Source organism: Castor canadensis, chromosome 4 (assembly GCF_047511655.1).
Source record: "Castor canadensis chromosome 4, mCasCan1.hap1v2, whole genome shotgun sequence".
NCBI classification, from domain to species: Eukaryota; Metazoa; Chordata; class Mammalia; order Rodentia; family Castoridae; genus Castor; species Castor canadensis.
In genome coordinates this window covers 123511247-123533743 of record NC_133389.1, presented here as the reverse complement: position 1 = coordinate 123533743, position 22497 = coordinate 123511247, and the positions used below count along the sequence as shown (strand labels likewise).

The 22497-nt window shown below is 40.3% G+C and overlaps 1 protein-coding gene across 7 annotated transcripts in view; it reads right to left on the bottom strand.

The window, feature by feature from the left end:
* Positions 1-6718, bottom strand: part of Ubr3 (ubiquitin protein ligase E3 component n-recognin 3) — a 207193-nt gene extending 200475 nt beyond the window's left edge. For 4 of the 7 annotated variants that reach the window (XM_074071069.1, XM_074071070.1, XM_074071071.1 and 1 more), the window contains exon 1: positions 6100-6717. In XM_074071069.1, coding sequence (XP_073927170.1) covers positions 6100-6644 — 545 coding nt within the window. In that variant the 5' untranslated portion in view covers positions 6645-6717. Of the gene's footprint in view, positions 1-6099 lie in introns of all 7 variants that reach the window. The other 3 variants (XR_012447249.1, XM_074071067.1, XM_074071068.1) reach the window with 1 other exon arrangement.
* Between the last annotated feature and the right edge of the window lie 15779 nt (positions 6719-22497).

Sequence of the window (22497 nt, the reverse complement as noted above, 5' to 3'; positions counted from 1 at the left end):
TGCTTTGTAATATAGTTTGAAGTCAGGTATTGTGATACCTCCAGCATTGCTTTTTGCTGAGTATTGCCTTGGCTATTCGTGGTCTCTTGTGTTTCCAAATGAATTTTAGGGTAGATTTTTCAATCTCTATGATGAATATCATTGGGATTTTGATGGGAATTGCATTAAACATGTAGATTGCATTTGGTACTAGTATAGCCACTTTTACTGTGTTGAGTCTACCAATCCATGAGCATGGGAGATCTCTCCATCTTCTGTAGTCTTCCTCGGTCTCTTTCTTCAGGGGTTTGTAGTTCTCCTTGTAGAGGTCATTCACACCCTTTGTTAAGTTTACTCCTGGGTATTTGATTTTTTTTTTTTGAGGCTATTGTAAATGGAATTGTTTCCATATATTCGTTCTCAGTTTGTTCATCATTTAACCTTTTTAAATGTATAGGGTAGGGCTGGTGGAGTGGCTCAAGTGGTAGAGCACCTATGTAGAACGTATGAGGCCCTGAGTTCAATCCCCAGCGCCACAAACAAAAAAAAGAAATGTACAGTATGATAGCATTAAATACATTCACACTGTTGTGTAACTATTACCACTATCCATTTCAAGAACTTTTTCATCTTCCTAAAATTAAACAGTAACTTCCCATTCTTCCCTTTCCCCAGCCCGATAATCACTATTCTGTCTCTATGAATTTGATTATTTCAGGCACCTCATATAAATAAAAGCATACAATATTTGTCCTCTTGTGACTGCTTATTTCATTTAGCATATTGTCTTCAAGATGAATACATGTTGTAGAATATGTCAGAATTTGGGCCTTTTTAAGGCTGAATAACTATTCCATTGTATGTATATACCACATTTTGTTTATCCGTTCATCCAACAATAGACATTAAGAGTTTTATGTTATTGGAGTTCACATCTCTCTAGTGAGATCATGCTCAAATATTTACAAGTTAAATTATAAAGTATCTGATATTTGCTTCAAAATACTCCAGTCTAAGAAGGTGAGAGGTATATGTGATAAATGAAACAAGATAATCACTTTTCACTTATGAGATTAATAAAGATCAGAAACACTAAGCTCTTTTTCCTCCAGACACCCAAGATGTCAAAAGGAAAGGAGATCAAGGGGAAGAAGGAATCCACAGACCCTTAAAAGTTCCCTTTCCCTGCTGTCATAATGAAGCAGGAGACTAAGAAAGTAGTAAATCCCATTTGAGAAAATATCTATAAATTTTTTCATTGAATAGGACATCCATCCCAAAAGGGAGCTCACCTGCTTTTAGGACCACTATAACCAGGTGCAATGGCAAAAGACTATCCTCTATAAGCAGTTGAAAGTGCCTCCTGCAATTAGCCAGTTTACCCCAGTATTGGATCACCAAACAGCCACCGGCCTGTTCAAGCTGGTCCACAAGTAAAGATCAAAGGAAAAAATAACAGCAGAAGCAGTAACTGTTGGCCTGGCTGAGGAGAATGCAGCTGGCAAAGAAGATGCCCCCACAGAGATCACCTGTCCATCAAGCACAGCTTAATACTGTCATCCCCCTGGTAAGGACAAACAGGCTCAACTGGTGGTGACTGCACCTGGCACAGATCCCACTGAACAGCTGTCTTCCTACCTGCCCTGTGTGGTAAGATGGCGACTCCCTACTGCAGCATCAGGGGAAGGTATAGCTGAGACATCTAATCCACAGGAAGGCAGGCTCCACCATTGCCTTCATCCAGGTTAACTCAGAAGAGAAAGGAACCCTAGCTAAGTTGTTGGAAGCCATCGGGAACAATTACAATGACAGAGATAAAGAGGTTCACTGTCGCTGGGAAGGCAACATTCTGGGTTGCCAAGCTAAAGAACTTGTCACTAAGCTGGGTTAAATGTACGCTGTTGAGTTTTCTGTACAGAATAAATACTGTCATATAAAAGAAAAAGAAACACATGACATCATAACATGTTGACCAGGATATTAAAAAAAAAACAAACTCATACATTGGTGATAGAGCAAATTAATTTTTTTGGAGGGCTCTATCAAAGTTTAAAGCGCACAACTGCTTTAACCTAGATGTATTTTCTGGAAATTTGTCTTCACACATATGCTGTCACATCCATAAGAAGTATATTCAGAGATATTGATTACAGTAATGCTTACAACAGTCCCAGACTGGAAATAACGAAAATGTCTATTAGTAGGAAACTGACCAAACAAATTACAGTACAATACAAAACTATGAAAATGCACTGGGGTAGTAAAGGAAACTGTTCTGTGTTCTACCTGAGACAGTGTCTGATAAACATGTTAAGGAAAAAGAACAATTTACTGAAGAAAAGGATAGTAGTTACCCAGACATTCACTACTTCCATTTCAGCACTGTCAGAGACCAAAAAACCTAAAAACTTTCCACAAAATATCTAGAAATGTTAAGTAAGTTACCACTACAATCTTTTTTCTCTTTTTTTCCTTTTTTTTTTTTTTGTGTGTGTGTGGTACTGGGGCTTGAACTCAGGGCCTACACCTTAAGCCATCCCACCAGCCCTTTTTTGTGAAGGGTGTTTTTGAGATAGGGTCTCGAGAACTATTTGCTTGGGCTGGCTTCAAACCGTGATCCTCCTGATCTCTCCCTCCTGAGTAGCTAGGATTACAGGAGTGAGCCACCAGCACCCAGATAATACTACCATCTTTTAAATGCATAACTAAGTTCAAAAGTATTGGAAATCTCTTATGAAGGAATGGGATGGAGAAAGGAACCCTGACTTCTTTACCCATTTATTTTTATGTTATAACTAATATGTATTACTTTGAAAATTAAAAAAGAAAAAATTATCCCTGAAGCGCTCTGAAAACAGCTGCTATGGATTTAATAATCAATGCACTACTTGAGTAACTAAAGCAATGTAATCTTTGGGCATCTTTTTAGGTATAGCCCATTTTACCACTTACAAGAGACTATGCTGGCATGTGGGTCCCTATTTTTTAAGGAGTTTTCAATCTGTAGGAAGAACAAGCAAGGCAAGAGCTGGGGATGTGGCTCAAGTGGTAGAGTGCCTGCCTAGCAAGTGTGAAGCCTTGAGTTCAAACTCCAATACAGTAAAAAATAAACAAAACAAATGTGTCAGTTTTTTAAGCAATCCAAAGAGATTTTTTTTAAATACAAGAAAATAAGATTTTTTTTAAATAAGAAAAGTCAAATAAATTTTGCCATGCCAGAGTAGTCCAGGTTTGCCCATGAAGAACCCTGCTTTAATTTGTTCATTTCCAGCTTTAAAAAGATTCCGGAGGCATCATTTTAGTTTGCTCTGCTGGCCATCATCACCCATCTCTCTAAAGGCAGGTTAGTTATGTAGCCCAGAAGACTTATTCAATCCAATCTAAGGAGTTATAAAATTTTCAAAATAATCATATGGCCACAATGCTATATATTATTCAATCTGTCCTTCATGAAACTGGACATGGCATGTACAGACATGCCATGAAATTCCTACAGGCAATAGCTCTGTGTTTCCAATAAAGATAATAAATCATTAAACACTACATATTGACTCACAGAGGACTACCACTGTGTGGAAAAATAAATTCTCTAAAACCTCAGTAAAGTCAAATGTCAAGAGATTAGAATGTGGACTATCTACAGCCTGTATGCCTTAAACCTATATAAGTACCTTCAACTCACCAACATATTTCTACCCCTACTCTGAGGCATCACAATTTTTAAAAATCAGACTTGCATCTCATCCAGGACAACCTGATAATTACTATTGTGTATCAAAATTCAGGGAGTGGGAAGAGAAGGGAAGGAGGAGGAAGAAGAGTAGGAGGAAGAAAAAGAGAAGGAGGAATAACTGAAGAAGAGGAGAAGAGAAAGATGAAGAGGAAAGTTTTTTTAAAAATAAGAATAGCATATTTAAAGACAAAAGACAAAACACAGTATTGAACTGAAGAACCAATAAAATGCTATTTAGGGGGTGGGGGTAGCTCAATGTAGAGAGCCTGAGTTCAATTCCCAGCACCAAAAAACAATGCTACTTAATAGAGGAAATAGGGAGAAGTGGTTGAGGGCAGGTTCTAGGAGCCCATATTCCTCGCTTACTACCTGTATGATCTTGAGCAAGTTTAACTCTGTGCCCTACTTTCCTCTTCTGAACAGTGGAAATAATAGCAGTAACTATTTCAAAATTTTTGAAGAGTAAATGAGTTAAATCACACACAACATTTAAAATTTGGTCACTTTTTACCAAACAGATGGATGAAAGTCCAAAGTTTTAATAACAATAGCCTCTACTAATGAGGTACTGGAAAACAAGCACTCTCATACATTATGAAGAGCAATTTTAAAATTCCACTTTTGAAAATTTATTCCACTGACGTTCTTGCACAGGTGGGAGAAGACAGGCATATTAAGTCTTTTGCCTCATACTGGACACCCAAATGTCCATCAAAAACCATTATTAAATCAAGAGTGGCAAATTCATGGAACACTGTGTAGCAATTTTTACAGAACAGACTGGCACTGACTTTACTGATAAGAAAAGACAGCTAAGATAAGTGAAAAATGCAAGACACAGAACAATGCTAAGTATGTTACCTTCTGCACAAAAAGAGACAGCAAAATTAGGAAACATATTTATCCTTGCTTGGTTTGCACTAAAAGAAACTAGTAACAGTGAGAGAGCTGAGCAAACAGGAGACCAGATAGAAGGGAAGCCAAACTGTGTACATATTTTTATTGAAGTTTTGGGTTGTTTTTTTGTTTGTTTGTTTTTGCTCTTTTAGCTGTATGAATATTTTATTAATTTTATTCAAACATTAAACTTGTAAGGTATTTTTAAAGTGTCAGGCATACATTCCCATATCTCAAATGTTAGCTGAAGCCTTTTTCTTACTCCCTCTTCACAGAAGCCTCCTCTCCTTTCTCTAACTTCCAGACTATTTAAGGGATTTATCACTTTCTGATGTTAGAAGATTAGTAAGTCAGTGTTTCATTAATTTTTGATATTCAAGGAGCCTTACTTGCACACATAAAAAGTAAAAATATTTTTGAGTAACAGCAAGCTACAAATACTCCAAAGAAGAAAAAAAGCAACCATTACTAAAAAGTATCGTTAACCACCTGTTTCATTAACTAAAAGACCTGAAAACTGAAAAACTTAAATAAATGGATTTGCTAATGTTCCCTGCCCAGACAAACTCTCTTTTCCACTAAATTTTTCCTTTTTTCTGAGGACCTTCCCTGACATCGACATCATGTCCCAAGCCAAGATCCTTCATGTACCAAGTCTTCATCACTGCGAACTGAAAAATGTTGTCCTCTGTCGTAAGTCCCAACACCTCATACACCACTTCTGACAAAATGCATGCTGTTGTCTCATTTTAGACAGATGTTCAGTATACTAGTCAATGATTAAAGTCCCCTTCGCTGGAGTCCTAACACATGATTTTGCTGTTTTGCTTGTTCTTGTGCTATGAGAATGTTCTGTAACTGAGTGCTCAGTAGCCCAATTCTAGATGTCACTTAGCACACCAAATACCCCTCTGACAGCAGCTCCACAGTCACTTTTTATGCAAGCCCCTCCCCTCACTCCTCCCCCAACTCCCATGGGCTCCAAGGCTCCTTCGCTCCGCGGTACAGACACACTGACAGTTCGGAAGCCCTTCCCCTCGGCGTCCTTTCCAGTAGTTACAAGACCGTCTCCGCAGCCATCACCTGCTGACACAATTCAGTCCCCAAACACCCCCTTCCCAGTCAATCCAAATCTCTTCCAGAAGCTGGCAGGAGGTTTACAGCGTTTCCCCACAAGTACACAAGTGACAGCTCCACACCAGGTATCCCCCACCCCCCACCCCGAGTACCCTGTCGTTCTACGCCGCACACTGCCTCTCTTCTCCCCATCGGTCACAACCCTGGCCTCCCCGAAAATTCGCAGCCCGGTTCCCTGGACATGCTCTGCGCTGCTCCCCACACCCTTTCCAGTACTGACAGCCAGTCAGCCACCTCCATCCCCATGTGGCTGTACCCTCGCTCCCCCCACCCCGGCCCTGACAGCTCAGGCCGGCCTCCCGACAGCCCGAACCCTCCCCACCCCCGACGCCGGCCGGGACGGCTCCGCTCACCCGCTCTCCCGCATCACGTTGCTGTCTCCGCAGTCGCAGGCGCCCCCGGCCTGGCTGCGGAACATGTTGAAGTCGTGGCCGGTGTGGTCGCCCTGGTGGAAGCATTCGGCACACAGCGACATGCATGGGGAGATGCCGCACGTCCGGCAGCGGTAGGCCACGAAGTTGGCTGTCCAGACCAGGCCGCAGAGCGCCGCGGGGTCATAGGCCCGCACCGCCGCGCAGAACTCGTCGTAGCCGCCGCCGCCCGCCAGAAGGCACTTACACCACTCCAGGGCCTCCTCCTCCGCCGCCCCCGGCCCGCCCCCGCCGCCGCCCGCCGCCGCCTCCTCGCCGCCCGCAGCCGCGGCCAGCGGCCGCTCGGCGCTCAGCACCCGCTCCAGCAGCGCCTGCAGCTCCTCAGCACCTGCCCGGTTGTCCGGTCGGCTGAGAGCGGCCTTCAGGTGTGCAGCGGTGGCCGCCTTATCGAGGGCCAGCCCCTGTGTGGACACCTCGGGCTGGGGCGGCTGCGGCCCCCCGACGGCTGCTGCGGCCGCCGCCGCCATGATGAGAGCTCAGAATTTGGAGCGTCCAGGGCCGGCAGCTCTTCCAGGGAGGGTGGGGGAATTAACTGCTGCGAAGGCTTGGCCCGCCCAAGTCTCGCGATACCCGGAGCCGCCGCGCACCTCCGCTGGTGCCCCGCCCCTAAGCACGCCCCTTAGGGGCGGTGCCTTAGCCCCGCCCCTGTTCTTGCCTCCACCTGTTGGCTCCCAAGTTGAGAGCGGTTAGTACAAGGGACTCACCTTAAAATCTTGAGCAAGAGCAATTTTTTTCTTTATTTTCCAGGACTGCAGGAATTTCACATATATTCCAGGTGCATTTTAGCATCCTCACTTCGTTTTGAGATGCTGATTACTGTTACCAAGCCTTTATTATTGAATTTCTACTATTACTCCCCTCACTCAATTCTTACCCTCCTGCTACTCCCAGGTTAAGAGCCTAAAGTACATTCTTGCTATATTCTCTTGTTCAAACTTTTTGTTTCCACTTTAATATGGAAACAAAAGCCAAACTCCACTACTCTTCAAATCTGACATTTATTTTGTATTTCCATCTTTATCTTCTGATGGTACTCCAAGTTTGCCATATTAAGGATTTTTGAAGATGCTTATCAAGTCTTGCCTGTGTTCTTTATTGTTCCTAGTTCCCTACCTTTCACTCCTAGTTTGCTCATGTCTGCTCAGGTCATGACCTTTCTTTAAAAAAAAATGGCTCTGACTTATTTGATAACTGCCTTCACCATAAAAATGTCATCCCTACCACCCTACTATTTAGTAAAATTCTTGGGGTTTGGGGTATTTTGTTTGGGGTTTTTTGAGACAGATTCTCACTATGTAGCCCAAGCTAACCTCAAATTTTGATGTCCTCCTGCCTCAGCCTCCCCTAATGCTGTGACTACACACTTGTGCCACCACACCAGGCTGGTAAATTTCTTGAAGGCAAAAAAATGAGTCTTCTTTATCATTGTCCATAAGTATTCAAATATTTGATTATTAAGTAGAAAATAATCACAATAGATAGCACCTCTTCTTTTTTTTGCTGCACTGGAGTTTGAACTCAGGACCTCATGCTTATTAGGCAGTGTGCTCTTACCACTTGAGCCACTATACTAATCTAGGTAGCACTTCTTGAATAACTATATGGGTCTGTTATTCTTTCTTCTGTTTTTTTGTTTGTTTGTTTGTTTGTTTTTTGGTACTGGGTTTGAGCTCAGGGTGTCAGACTTGCTAAGCAGGCGCTCTACCACTTGAGCCACTACACCCCTTCTTTGCTTTAGCTATTTTTCAGGTAGGAGCTCTCATTTTTGACATGGATCTCCTCAGACTGCCAGCCTCCCATCCGTACCTCTCTTGTAGCTGGGATTACAGTCTTGTATCACCATGCCTAGCTCATTTGTTGAGTTGGGGTCTTGCTAACTTTTTGCCTTGGCTGTACTCAAACCAAGATCCTCCTGATCTTCGCCTCCCTATGTTATTTCTTTTAATCCTCTCAATAATTCTATAAAGTAGGTACAAGTGGAGAATGCAAAAACTTAAGGAGGTGACTTATGTGTCCAAAACACACAGCAAGCACTGCGTGTCTCTTGTTCCAAGTACTAACCTCAGCTCTAGCAGGGGGAGGCTGGTAGCAGCCCAGCAAACATTTGGTGAGCTAATTTGCTGTGAGGTGGAAATCTTCTGGGCCTTAGCAAAGATGCAGAGAAGGAAACTTTCGTGGGCTTTTCTTTTAAGGGAGGAAACCAAAATTAGGACAGCACACAATGTTATTTAATGATAAAAAAAAAATTCCAGAGGTTTGTTAAGCATTTATAATCTTGAAAATGTTGCACAAACCTATCTGTAGAGGAGTTAATATAGGTCAAACTCTTAATACACTGCCATGCTTTTTTCCCCAAAATACTTCTAAAGCATGAGTTGAGAAACGTACTAAAAATGTTCTTGTTTCGATATTAAACAAATAGACCTTGCAGTTACAAAGGAGAGAAAAAGGAAGAAGGGAGGGAAGAACGGAGGCAGACGGACATCGGCAGATTCACAATGAACTGCTTTTCTTCCAGACTCCTTTCTTATTCGTTTAAAGGCTATGAAATGAAGGGTATTGCTGCTGTCTGTAAAGAAAGGATGACATTACTTCTGAGGGTTTTCCTGAATCTTAAATGTGGTTGACTGGAAGAGCACCTCGCAAACAGCAGGCACAATGTCTTTTACGGTACGATCTCCACAACTGCCATAAGAATAGATGAACTTGCTGCACACATGGGGAATATCTCATCTGTATTTAAAGGCCAAACAGAGACTCGGAAAGTCAGTATTATTGTGAGTGAACATCGTTTGTACTTAGGTTGTCAGCAGTTACCTCCTCTCCTTTCTGCTAATAGAGGTGGCAAGGGCCACCAGCTGGGTTAGTCCCAGTTCTTCCCCAGGGTTTTAAGTGGAGATGGCAGAAAAGAGGCCCTTTCACCTTGTTGAGAATTGGTGTCGGTCTGGCCTGGAGCTGGGGTCCGTAGAGGTGCATCCGCAGAGGCCGATGCAGGGACAAAGACGCAGCTCTCGCGCTCCATACCTGTCCGCTCTGCTGCTTATAGGTGGAATATGGGCCTCTTTTTTGGCTTTAAGCTGCTTTTTTTTTCTGGTGCAAATGAGAGTTCTAATAAACACAAAAGCAACTTTGAAGCTGCTTTTTATAAATATTCTGTTAAGGACTTTTTAATTTTGGAAAAAATTATGTTATCTATCATCTGTGTGGTTTCTTTTAATTTGAAAAGCCAATTTAGAAATATCACAAGATTCTTCTTCACGTTAACTAAACAGGATTGCATAAAAACATGTAGCTTTTAGATATTATTTGTAGCTTTCTATAACATCAGTGTGTTATATTGTTATTTACTACGTGTTGTAATTTTTTTTTTTTTTTTTTTTTTTGGCAATACTGGGGTTTGAACTGAGGGCCTGGTGCTTTTTAGGCAGGTGCGCTCTACCACTTGAGCCACTACACAGTCCTTTTTTGTGATGGGTATTTTCGAGATAGGGTCTCTGCAAACTATTTGTCCAGGCTGGCTTTGAGCCATGATCCTCCTGATTTCTGCTTCCTGAGTAGCTAGGATGACAGGCGTGAGCGACCAGCGCCTGGATTTTCTTTTAATTTTTTTTTTTTTTGAGACATGATCTCTCTTTTTTTTTTTTCTTTTATTATTCATATGTGCATACAAGGCTTGGGTCATTTCTCCTCCCTGCCCCCACCCCCTCCCTTACCACCCACTCCGCCCCCTTCCTCTCCCCCCAATCCCCTCAATAACCAGCAGAAACTATTTTGCCCGTATTTCTAATTTTGTTGTAGAGAGAGTATAAGCAATAATAGGAAGGAACAAGGGTTTTTGCTGGTTGAGATAAGGATAGCTATACAGGGCATTGACTCACATTAATTTCCTGTGCGTGTGTGTTACCTTCTAGGTTAATTCTTTTTGATCTAACCTTTTCTCTAGTTCCTGGTCCCCTTTTTCAATTGGCCTCAGTTGCTTTTAAGGCATCTGCTTTAGTTTCTCTGCGTTAAGGGCAACAAATGCTAGCTAATTTTTTAGGTGCCTTACCTATCCTCACCCCTGCCTTGTGTGCTCTCGCTTTTATCATGTGCTCAAAGTCCAATCCTGTTGTTGTGTTTGCCCTTGATCTAATGTCCACATATGAGGGAGAACATACGATTTTTGGTCTTTTGGGCCAGGCTAACCTCACTCAGAATGATGTTCTCCAATTCCATCCATTTACCAGCGAATGATAACATTTCGTTCTTCTTCATGGCTGCATAAAATTCCATTGTGTATAGATACCACATTTTCTTAATCCATCGTCAGTGGTGGGGCATCTTGGCTGTTTCCATAACTTGGCTATTGTGAATAGTGCCGCAATAAACATGGGTGTGCAGGTGCCTCTGGAGTAACCTGTGTCACAGTCTTTTGGGTATATCCCCAAGAGTGGTATTGCTGGATCAAATGGTAGATCGATGTCCAGCTTTTTAAGTAGCCTCCAAATTTTTTTCCAGAGTGGTTGTACTAGTTTACATTCCCACCAACAGTGTAAGAGGGTTCCTTTTTCCCCACATCCTCGCCAACACCTGTTGTTGGTGGTGTTGCTAATGATGGCTTTTCTAACAGAGGTGAGGTGGAATCTTAGTGTGGTTTTAATTTGCATTTCCTTTATTGCTAGAGATGGTGAGCATTTTTTCATGTGTTTTTTGGCCATTTGAATTTCTTCTTTTGAGAAAGTTCTGTTTAGTTCACTTGCCCATTTCTTTATTGGTTCATTAGTTTTGGGAGAATTTAGTTTTTTAAGTTCCCTATATATTCGAGACATGATCTCTCTATGTTGCCCGGGCTGGCCTTGAATTCTGAGCTTTCTGACTCAGCCTCTTGAGTGCTGGGATTATAGGGTATACCACCACACCCAGTTCCAATGCTGTCATCTAATGAGGTATAGCATTTAAGTGAGGGCAGTCCAGCTGAATTCCAATCTGACTTTCTTCTATGGATATATGACCTTTGTGGGAATTCCCATGACATAGCATAGTGATTCAAGAGATGGGTAATTTAAAAGAAAAGCTTTTATAGCTTTTATATTGCACTAATGCCTTAAAAGAAAAAGATGTCAGAGTTCCTGGATCCAAATGATAGGAGCCCTGGAATCCTGGAAGAAGTATATTCAAAACCTGTCATACTGATTTTAAATGCTAAAACAGTAATTTTTTATTCCCTATACAGAACGTATTTCACTCATTTCAAACAACAAGTAATATTACTGATTATTAACAGCTTTATTGAGGGATAATTTCATCTGCTTTTGGAGAAACCGATGGTGTTTAGAAATTTTACATAATAGTGAGCCATCACCATAGCCCAGCCCCTCATTCATGCACCACCCCTCACACTACTCTGATTTCTGTCTCTAGAGGTAACCCATTAGGACAGTTTATAAAGTACGTGTTCCTAGTGTCTGACATCTTTCACTGTCATGTTTTTAAATTTCATCCACAATGTAGCATAAATCAGTATTAAGATCTTTTTCATTGTTGAGTAGTATTCTATTATAAGCACACACCATATTTTTCAAGTTTGGGACTATTTTGAATAATGTTGGGTTGGGGAGTGGCTCAAGTGGAAGAGCACCTGCCTAACAAGCACAAGGCTCTGTTCAAACCCCAGGACCACTACCACCAAAAAAAAAAAAAAGATGAATAATGCTGCTCTAAATTCTCACATATGGCCAGGCAAAGTGGTACATACCTGTAATCCCAGCTGCTCAGGAAGCAGAGATTTGGAGGATCATTGCACAGAGATCAGGAGGATTTCTCTTTGTGACCAGCCCAGACAAAAAATTAACAAGACCCCATCTCAACAAACAAGACAAGCATGGTGGCTCATCTCTGTAACCCCAACTATGTAGGTGACCAGCAGGATCCTAGCTCAAGGCCAGCTCTGAGAAAAAAGTGAGAGACTCTATCGAAAAATAACTAAAGCAAAATAAAGGACTAGGGATATAGCTTAAGTGGTGGAGCACCTAACTAGCAAGCACAATGCCCTGCGTTCAAAGCCCTAAAATAAATAAATAAATAAATATTCACCTGTAAGTCTTTGCATAGAAACAAGTTTTAATTTTTCTTGGGTAGATTCCCAAGAATAGATTAGCAGGGCTCTTTGTTAAATTTATGTTTAATTTCTTAAGAAACTGCCAAACCATTAACCAAAGAGGTTGTGCCATTTTATACTCCCACCAGTGATTTCTGAGGGTTCCTGAGTTCCCATATCCTTGTTGACATTTATTATGGTCTTTTTTTTTTCTTTTTTTTTTTTTTTTTTTGGTGGGACTGGGGTTTGAACTCAGGGCTTTGAGTTTACAAAGCAGGTGCCCTACTGCTTGAGCCCACCTTTGGCATGGTCTATCTTTTTAATTATTGCCAGTCTAGGGGTGTATGTCTCCTTGCAGTTCTAATTTGCATTTGTTTAAAGACTGATGCATTAAGTATCTTTTCATCTGTTCAATAGATATTTCTATTTATAAAATGTCTATTCACATTTCTTGCCTATTTTTCTTTCTTTTTTTTTTTTTTTTGGCAGTACTGGGGATTGACCACAGGGCCTTACACTTGCTAGGCAGGTCCTCTACCACTTGAGCCACTCTGCCAGCTCTTGCCCATTTTTCAATGTGGATATTTTTATTCATAGTCACAGGTCTGATATGGTCATGAGCACATGGCTAGGAAATATGGCAAGTGTCTATGCCGCTGAAAAGGGGATTTAAACTTTGTCATTGTTGTTACCAAGCTGAGCTTACAGACTGGTGGAAGCTGAGGAGACATTGACAAGTGGCAGAATTCTGTAGAAATGTATGAGTGTGTGTAGACCCCTGTGGGCTGCTGGAAGGCTACACCTGCCTCAGGCATCTTTGTGAAGAAGCAGAGCTAGGGTCCTGTTTTTTCACCACAAGAATGAAATCCTCAAGAGAAACCAGCACCCTTACCCACTTGCCTTTACCCACAAACACTGACTGGAAATCACACACCACTTCTACCACCATTAGAGGTTCCCAGTCTTTATTTTGATTATAATTTGATAATCCACAAAGAGAATTATTGCACAATCTTTTTGTTGTTGTACTTTTTTTGCACAATCTTTAAATTACTTATCAGTGTTGAATGGTGATTGTGAAATGCTTTACTAATGTGCAGTGCCAGCACACTTGAGATAACGTGTTCCTGATGGCAGGTGCTGGATGGGAAGCAGTCCTGTCCTCCTGTGGACTGCTCTTCCCATAGTCGTCTTCTGTCCTACATTCCTTAGCTATATGTGAGATGCACTAGGTTTTCAGGTCAGGAAGGATCAGCGATGATCTCTCAAGATTCGTATTTTGTACATAGGACATGTAACCTCTGGATATTCTGATTCCTCTGCATGGGGGATCTTTTGTGTGGGTCAAGCTTCAGAGGACACCTAGGATCACGCAAATTTGGAAGCACTGATGCGGCAGAGCTCCAGGGGGCACCACTCCCACAGAGGACAGCACTCCTGACATGGAACTTACAGACTGGGGCAAACATATTATAAACTGTAACATAATCTAACATACATTATTGCTTTCATTGCCATTATTGTTAGTTCTGATCTTGAAGTTAGACCAGTTTTTTTTTTCTTTTTTCCTTTTTTTTTGGTGGGGGGACTGGCGTTTGTTAAGCAGGCACTCTACCACTTCAACCATGCCTGCAGTTCTTTCTTGCTTTAGTTATTTTTCAGGTAGGAGGATCATGTTTTTGCCCAGGGCTGTGATCCTACTATCAATGGCTTCCCCCATTAGCTGGAACCACAGGCACGCACCACAATGCCTAGACTATTAAAATAGAGTCTCACTAACTGTTTTCCTGGGGTGGTCTTAAACCTCTTGCTTATTTATTTATTTGGTGGTACTGGGGTTGAACTCAGGGCCTCATGCTTGCTAGACAGGTGCTTCACCACTTAAACTACTCCTCAGCTCTGGTCTTGGTCCTCCTGATCTTTCCTCCTGAGTAGTTGAGATTATAGATGTGAGCCAGCATGCCCAGCATATCATAATCTACCATATTCCCATTGGCTGTGTTCAGTTACATCTGCTATTGTCTCCGTAAGTTCATAATCATGAACTAAACTTATTTTGAAATCCTCAGTGTGTGTCACTTTCAATACATTTTTAACTTGACATTTCTAAATTCTGAATGTTTATCTAAAACTATTATCTTAAAGATTTTGTGTTTTATTGGTATTTACAGGCTTATTTTGTTTTTAACATTTAAGAATGAATCTTTGACTTTAAAAAACAAAATTAAATCTCTAAACATGACTAAACCTACTGTTTTCCTTATATTTATGCAGATTTGGTACCAAATAATCATGAAATATAATTTTCTGTGAGTGCTTAGCAACAAACTTATTTCACATTGAGATACTCATAGTATTGAATTTTTTTTTTCCGCAGTACTGGGGTTTGAACTTAGGGTCTCACACTTGCTAGTCAGGGGCTCTCTCACTTGAGTCACCCACCCACCCTGTTTTGCTTTAGGTATTTTTCCAGTTGGGTCTTGCATTTATACCTGGGCCAGCTTGGACCATGATCTTCCTATTTATGCTTTCCATGTACCTGAGATGAAAGAAATGCACAACCATTAAATGCAGAGATCTTCCTCCCTTCCCTGCCCCCACCATATGAGGACACAGCAAGAAGGCCACCACCCACAAGCCAGGAAGAGGGTCCTCATCACAACTGGACCCTGCTGTGACCCAGATCTTGGGTTCCCCAGTTCTCACAACTGAGAGAAATAAACGTGTTGTGTAATCCAACCAGTCTATGGCATTTGTTATAGCACTCCATGTAGCTTACCATTTTGCTCATGAGCTTTTTCCTGGAGACTTCCAGGATAACTTTAGTATGCAACAGAAGTGCTTTGTGATAACTACTAAGTCATCAAGAATATAGAGATGTGTCTTCATGGATTGAAATGTAATACATTAATATTTTTATTGTCTTATTGAAGACAGTTTAAAGTGAAACCACTTGCTTTCTGTCAGGATTGTGCAGAGACAAATACAATGACAACGAGAGAGTTTAGTGCTAGTGCAGTGATTCATACTGTTACAAGCAGTTTTATGCACATTCCTTTTATAAAATCAGTGCAAATGTCAATGCAGTTGTTCCAGAGTAAAATGAGATTCAAAAACTATTCAAGCTGAGCCCAATGGCTAGCACCTGTAATCCTAGCTACTCAGGAGATGGAGAACAGGAGGATGGTGATTCAAGATGGGGGGACGGAATTTGCAAGACCCATCTCAATCAATAGAAGTAGTTACGTCATGAGGACCACTATTCTTAACCTTACCTATGCCTAGTTACCGCTGAAAGCTTGACTCCTATTAACAACACACTGCGGCTAACGTTCAACATATGAATTCAGGGGGCAGGGAGGGACACGAATTTTAGTCTGTGGAAGATCAGGGACAGGGACAAGAACAAGTGGGGGAGAGAGGGAGCAGCGACAACAATCAAATCCCCCAAAATTCCCATCCAGGTGCTTGGCACTGCCTTAATCCATACTCTTTTTTCATATTAATTGTACAGACTAATGTGTTTCTCTGACAGTGTCTAAATACATAGCATACAATTTACCATTTTAACCATTATAAACACACAATTATGTGGTGATAAGTATACTCACAATGTTGTGTAACTATAACTACCATCCACCTCTAGAACTTTGTCATCATCCTGAACAGAAAGTCTGAGTCCATTACATAATAACTCTCCATTGCCCCACCCACTCACTCCCAACCCCTGGTACTTTTGTTCTACTTCCTGTCTATGAATTTCCTTGTTCTAGGTAGTCATACAACTGGGATCATACAATATTTGTCCCTTTATGTCTGGCTTACTTAGCGTAACTTTTCTGAGTTCATCCATGTTAGAGTATATATCTGAATTTCATCCCTTCTTATAATAGAATAATATTCTATTTATGTATACACGGTACCACAATTTGTTTAACCTGTTGTTCACCTGTTGATGAGTACTTGAGTTGTTTTGGTTATTGAGAAGAATGCTGCTATGAACATGGGTATACAAACTTCCATTTGAGTCCCTACTTTCAATTACTTTGGGTATATACCTAGAAGTAGGATTGCTAGGTCATATTGTAACACTATGTCCTTCATCCTTGTCAACACTTGTTATTTTCCATTTTATTGGCTGATGGTCTTGAGCATCCTTTTATGGTGTTTATTGATCATCTGTGTATCTTTTTAGGAGAAATGTCTATTCAAACCATTTGCCTATTTTTGAAATGGATTGTACATCTCTTTTGTTGTGAAATTGCAGGAATTCATTATGTATTCTGGACATTGGTCACTTATTTACTGTACATGATTTGCAAATATTTTCTCCCATTCTGCAGGTTGTCTTTAGACTATCTTGATAGTGTCCTTTGCTGTCAAAATGTGTTAATATTAGACTAGAGGTGTGGCTCAAGTGGTAAAGTGCCTGCTTTGCAAGTGCAAAGCCCTGAGTTCAAACCCCAGTCCCACCAAAATTTGTTAATATTGATCAAGTCAAGTTTATCTACATTTTCTTTTATTGCTTATGTATTTAATGTCATATTCAAGAAATCATTGTCACTCTCAATTTCATGAAGGTTTTCCATATGTTTTCTTCTGAGATTTTTATAGTTTTAGCTTTCAAGCTTAGGTCTTTGATCCACTTTGAGTTAATTTTTATATGCAGTGGAAGTAATTTTTGCTTGTGGAGATCCAGTTTTCCCAACCCCATTTGTTAAAAAGACCATCCTTTCTCCATTGAATGGCCTTGGTGCCCTTGACAAAAATCAGTTGACCTTATATATGAGCATTTATTTTTGGACTCCCTATTCTATACCTTTGGTCTATATGAATGTCCTTATGCCAGTACACACATTTTGATCACTTGAATCTTACTAGTAAGTTTTTAATTCAGAAAGTATAAGTCCTCACACTTTATTCTTCTTATTCAAGATTGTTTTGGCTATTCAGGATTACTTCAGATTCCATATGAATTTTAGGGTAGATTTTTCTATTTCTGCAAAATATTAGGAATTTTTTTTGTACTGGGGTTTGAACATAGGGTCTCATTCTTGCTAGTCAAGCACTCTACCACTTGAGCCACTCTGTCAACCCAAAATACTGGGATTTTGATAAGAATTGTATTGAATCTGAACATGGGTTTGGGTACTGTCATTTCAAAAATATTGTCTTCCAATTCATGAGCATGAGATGTCTTTATTTATGTCTTCTTTCATTTCTTTCAGCAATGTTTTCTAGTTTTTAGCAAACAAGTGTTTCACCTCCTTGACTAAACTTATTCCAAGTGTTTTATTCTTTTGATGTAATTGTGAATAGTTTTCTTAATTTTCTTTTGAGATTGTTCATTGCTAGTGAATAGAAATGAAACTGGGTTTTGTTGATTTTGTATACTGAAACTTTGCTGAATTAATTTTATCAGCTCTAAAACTTGTGTGTGTGTGTGTGTGAGAGAGAGAGAGAGAGAGAGAGAGAAAAGAGAGGGAGGAAGAGAGGGATAGAGGAAGGGGAAAGAGAGAGGACACTATCTTTAGGGTTTACTAGCAATTGAATTTTAAGGGAAAAATTATTTGAAAGTAAGACTGAGAGACAAATGGTGGATATTAAGACTTAGTTTTTGACAGGCATTTTAAGATAAATGGAATAAACAAGCATGTCACTTCAAGGGAAACATCAGGCAGCATTTCTTGCCAATGATAAAAATGAAAACTTTCCATCAAAATTAATGTTTTGGAAAAGTTGTATTTGCCATCATGAGCTTTACAGGCTTTCCAATAGTTAGACCTTTCTGGGGAGTTCGGGGTGGTGCTGAGGGGTGGGATTTTCTGGTATAGTGTAATGAAACATGGTGAAAGACTTTAAAATCTCTGTTAACAATCTTCCACATGACTAAAACAAGATACTGCAAAATCATGCATTGATAAAATGTCTCTTCAGAGTCCAATGGCTGGGGGTATGGCTCAAGTAATAGAGCACCTGTCTAGCAAGCATGAGGCCCTCAGTTCAAACTCCAGTATGCCAAAAAACATGCCAAGTCCAGGACAGACTAACTGATTGTAGTGTAACAGTATGAGAAGTTCATTGGTATAGTTCAAGATTCTACATTGCAAATATCTTCAAGAAATTACAACTTGTCCAAGGCCCTGGGTTCATTATCCAGCAATAAAAAAAAAAGAAGGAAAGGAAAAAAAGAAAGTATCACTTGTTTTGTGGTGTCACTTCAGAGAAGAATGTCCACAATTATCTGAGTAGGCCATGCCAGATATGGTTGTATTTTCTTCAAACACTTCAACAAAAACAACATATTATAACAAGTTGAATGCAAAAGTAGATATGAATTCAACTTTCTTCCATTAAGACAGACATTGAAAACATCTGCAAAAAATGTAAAACAGGGCTGGTGGAATGACACAAGGGGTAGCACGCCAGCCTAGTGAGTATGAGGCCCTGAGTTAAAACCCCAGGACTGCTAATAATAATAATAATAATAATAAAATGTAAAACAATACTACTTTTCACAAGAATGCTTTTAGTAATTTTGGGGAATATAGTTGTTTTTGCATATAATGTAATATTACCATGGAATGGAATTATTGCTGTGGTAAATTAATAGATTTTTAAAATTTTATCAGTGCTAATTTCCACTGTAAATGCCCAGTGTTAATAAATATCTTTACATATAGCCTACACAAATGAAAGCTTTTTTGAGGTCCTTAGTAATTTTAAAGAGTATGAAACTATCTTGAGATCAAAAAATTTAGCCAGGCACCAGTGGCACATGCCTGTAATCCTAGCCATTCAGGAGGCAGAGATCAGGAGGATAGGGGCTTGAAGCCAGCCCAGGCAAATATTTCATAAGACCCTATTTCAAAAAATACCTAACACACAAAAAAAGGGCTGGTGGAGTGGCTCAAGATGTAGGCCCTGAGTTCAAGCCCGGTATCACAAAAAAAAATTTTTTTAACTGTAGAATTAATATATGAATTATTGGTTTGACATTGTTATTTTTTTTGTACAGTTGAATTCGTTAAGATATAATTTACAGCTGGGTGCTGGTGCTCACACCTGTAATCCTAGCTACTTGGGAGACTGATATTGGGAGGATCACAGTTGGAGGTCAATAATTCACAAGAACTCATCTCCAAAATAAACAGAGGTAAATGTGCTGAAGGTGTGGCTCAAGCAGTATAGTGACTGCTTTGCAAGCATGAAGCCCTGAGTTAAACCTCAGCTCCCCCCAAAAAGATACATTTTACAAACTGGGCCTTGGTGGCTCACGCCTATAATCCTGGCTATTTGGGAGGCAGAGATCAGAAGGATCATAGTTCCAGGCCAGCCCAGGAGGGATAAAAAAAATTCATGAGACCCCTGTCTCAACAGAAGAAAATGGTGATGTATATCTGCCATCCTAGCAACTGCAGTAGCCTAAAATAAGAGGATCATAGTCCAGGTTGACCTGAGCAAAAACTGAGACCCTATCTCCAAAATAATCAGAGCAAAAAGGGCTAGAGGCAATGGCTCAAGCAGAACAGCACCTGTCTAGCATAAAGCCCTGAGTTCAAACCCCAGTACCACCAAAAAAAAAAAAGATAGTTTAATACAGTAAAATTTACCTTTTTTGAGGTACATCCTATGAATTCTGACAAATGCATATCCATACAACCACCACAGTTCATCACCTAAAAAATTTGTTCATATCCCCTCCTTTTTTTCTAAGATACAGGGACTCAGTGTGTAATCCAGGATGGACTAGAACTTGTGATCCTTGTGTCTCAGCTGGGATTACAGGTGTATACACCATGCCTGGCTCTTTTCATATCATTTTTATAGTCAATTTCCTCTACCCCTAGTCCCTGACATCTACTAATCTGTACTCTCTTTTGATAGTTTTGCTTTTCGAGAGTGCCATATAAAATGAAATTGTATAATGCAGAGATTTTTGTTCTGGTTTATTTACTTAACAGAGTGCTTTTGATATTCAAGCATGCTGTTGAATTCAATAGTTTTTTTTTTTTTTGCTGGGTAATGTACTAGGTATGGATGCATGTATGACAATTTATCTAGTCACCAGTTGATGGATATTTGGGTTGTTTACAGTTTGAAGATTTTGAATAAAGCTGTTTTAGTCCATTTGGGCTGCTCTAACAAAAGACCTTACAATGAGTAGTTTATAAACAACAGAAATTTATTTCTCACTGTTCTGGAGGGGGGAGTCCAAGGTCAAAGCAGATTCAGTGTTTGGGAAGGGCCCATTTCCCAGTCCACAGACTGTGCCTTCTACCCGTGGCCTCACCTGGTGGAAAGGCAAACAAGCTCTCTTGGGCCTTTTTAATCAAGGGCACTAATCCCACTCATGAGGACTCTGTCTTCAAAATCTCATCACTTCCAAATAGCTCCCCCCAATACCATCACCTGGTAAGGGTAGGATTCTAACATCTGGATGTGATGGGGCCATAGCATGGTTAACAAATAGGTTTCCACGTGGGTGTACATCTTCATTCTTTTGGGTAAATACCTACAAATATGAAAGCTGAATAACATGGTAAGTGTATGCTTGACTTTACAAGAAACTGCCAAACTGCTTTCCAAGGAGGCTGAGCATTTTTGCATTCCTACAAACAATGTGTGCCACATTCTCCCCAGCACTTGGTATTATTAGTTTCCCTCCCCCTCTTTTTAATTTTAGCCACTCTAAATAGGTACTAGTGGTTGTCACTAAATTTTTTAAATACTTATTTTCATTTTCCCCAAGTAAATAGTTAACTGCCTAGAGGAAGGGATTATACATCTAATGTAGCTGCCAGTTATCATTAGAACAGTGTCTGTTACATAGACGTAAATAGTAAACTTTACTAACCCATCAATCAAAATGTAGGAAAAGAGGTCCCCCAGTGATGTTTGGCAAGCACCTGTGGTATCTATTTAAATCACTATGTGGTCCTTTTTATCAAAGCTCTGTATAAATCAAATGATCTTGCCCATATAATTCTTCAAGATGTGGCAATAGAAAAGAAGCTTTCTCCACATTTAAGTGCTTACCACCATTATGGAGATTTCATTGTGGATAACCCTCCAGACACTTATCTCCTCCTTCTTCCCTGTACTCCACTGAGGCCTCACCTCAGCATTACTGTGTCTTGGAACTGATCCATATGCCAGTGTAATTTTTTTTTTGGCTGTACTAGGGTTTGAACTCAGGGCTTCACACTTTCTGTGCAGGAGCTCTACCACCTGAGCCACTCCACCAGTCTTTTGTGTGTGTGTGTGTGTGTGTGTGTGTGTGTTGGGTATTTTCGAGATAGGGTCTCATGAACTATTTGCCAGCGCTGGCTTCCAAACTGCAATCCTCCTGATCTCTGCCTCCTGAGTAGCTAAGAGTACAGGCATGAGCCACCAGCACCCATTTTTCCCATTTTTACATTTTAGCAGTAATAAGAGATACACAGGATCATTTGTGTATGTGTGGCACTAGGGACCAAACCCAGGACCTCAAACATGCTAGGCAAGTACCCTACCATAGAGTTACACCTCCAGTTCTCTATATGTCACTTTTAAGTGATTACATACCAATCTACAATTATCTAAAAATGAATTCAATTTAATTTTTAAAATACAAATTTGAAGTCAAATTTTTTTCAGGACTGATGGACTAATTGTCCTTTGTGTATCTGACTAGTTTCAGTCATCTTTTCCCAGCAACAGATAGCACCATCACCAACAACTCCTAACATTTATTGGGCATTTGTTTTATGATAAGGAACTCTGCATACTAATTTTATGTGCTAAGAACTTTACATGTACTAACTCACTTAACCCACATAACAACTGCAAATTCTACTTCTAGGAAGTAGCAGCCTCAGACACCATTTCTCAACTCCATCATCCACTTTCTACTGCTTTTCTTCCTTTACTAATGACAAGAGAAGTAGAGGAATCATCCTTCTGGCTAAGGGCAAACCTAGTACTTAAGCACTGGATCCCCTCCTCAGGAACCTCATTCCATCGGATGTCATTTTCCTTGTATTTTAAACTTCTCCCTTTGTTTGTGTTGCTAGAATTTAGATAAGTTTCTGTCTCCTCCTATCTTAAAAGTAGTAAGAATAGACTGGGGGGGGGGGTGTAGCTCAGTGGCGTTGGCTTGTCTAGAATGCCCTAGGCCCTGGGCTCATCCCTAGCCCCCAAAATAAACAAAATACTGAAACAATAAGAACAATAATAAAGCCTTCCCCCAACCTTATTAAGCA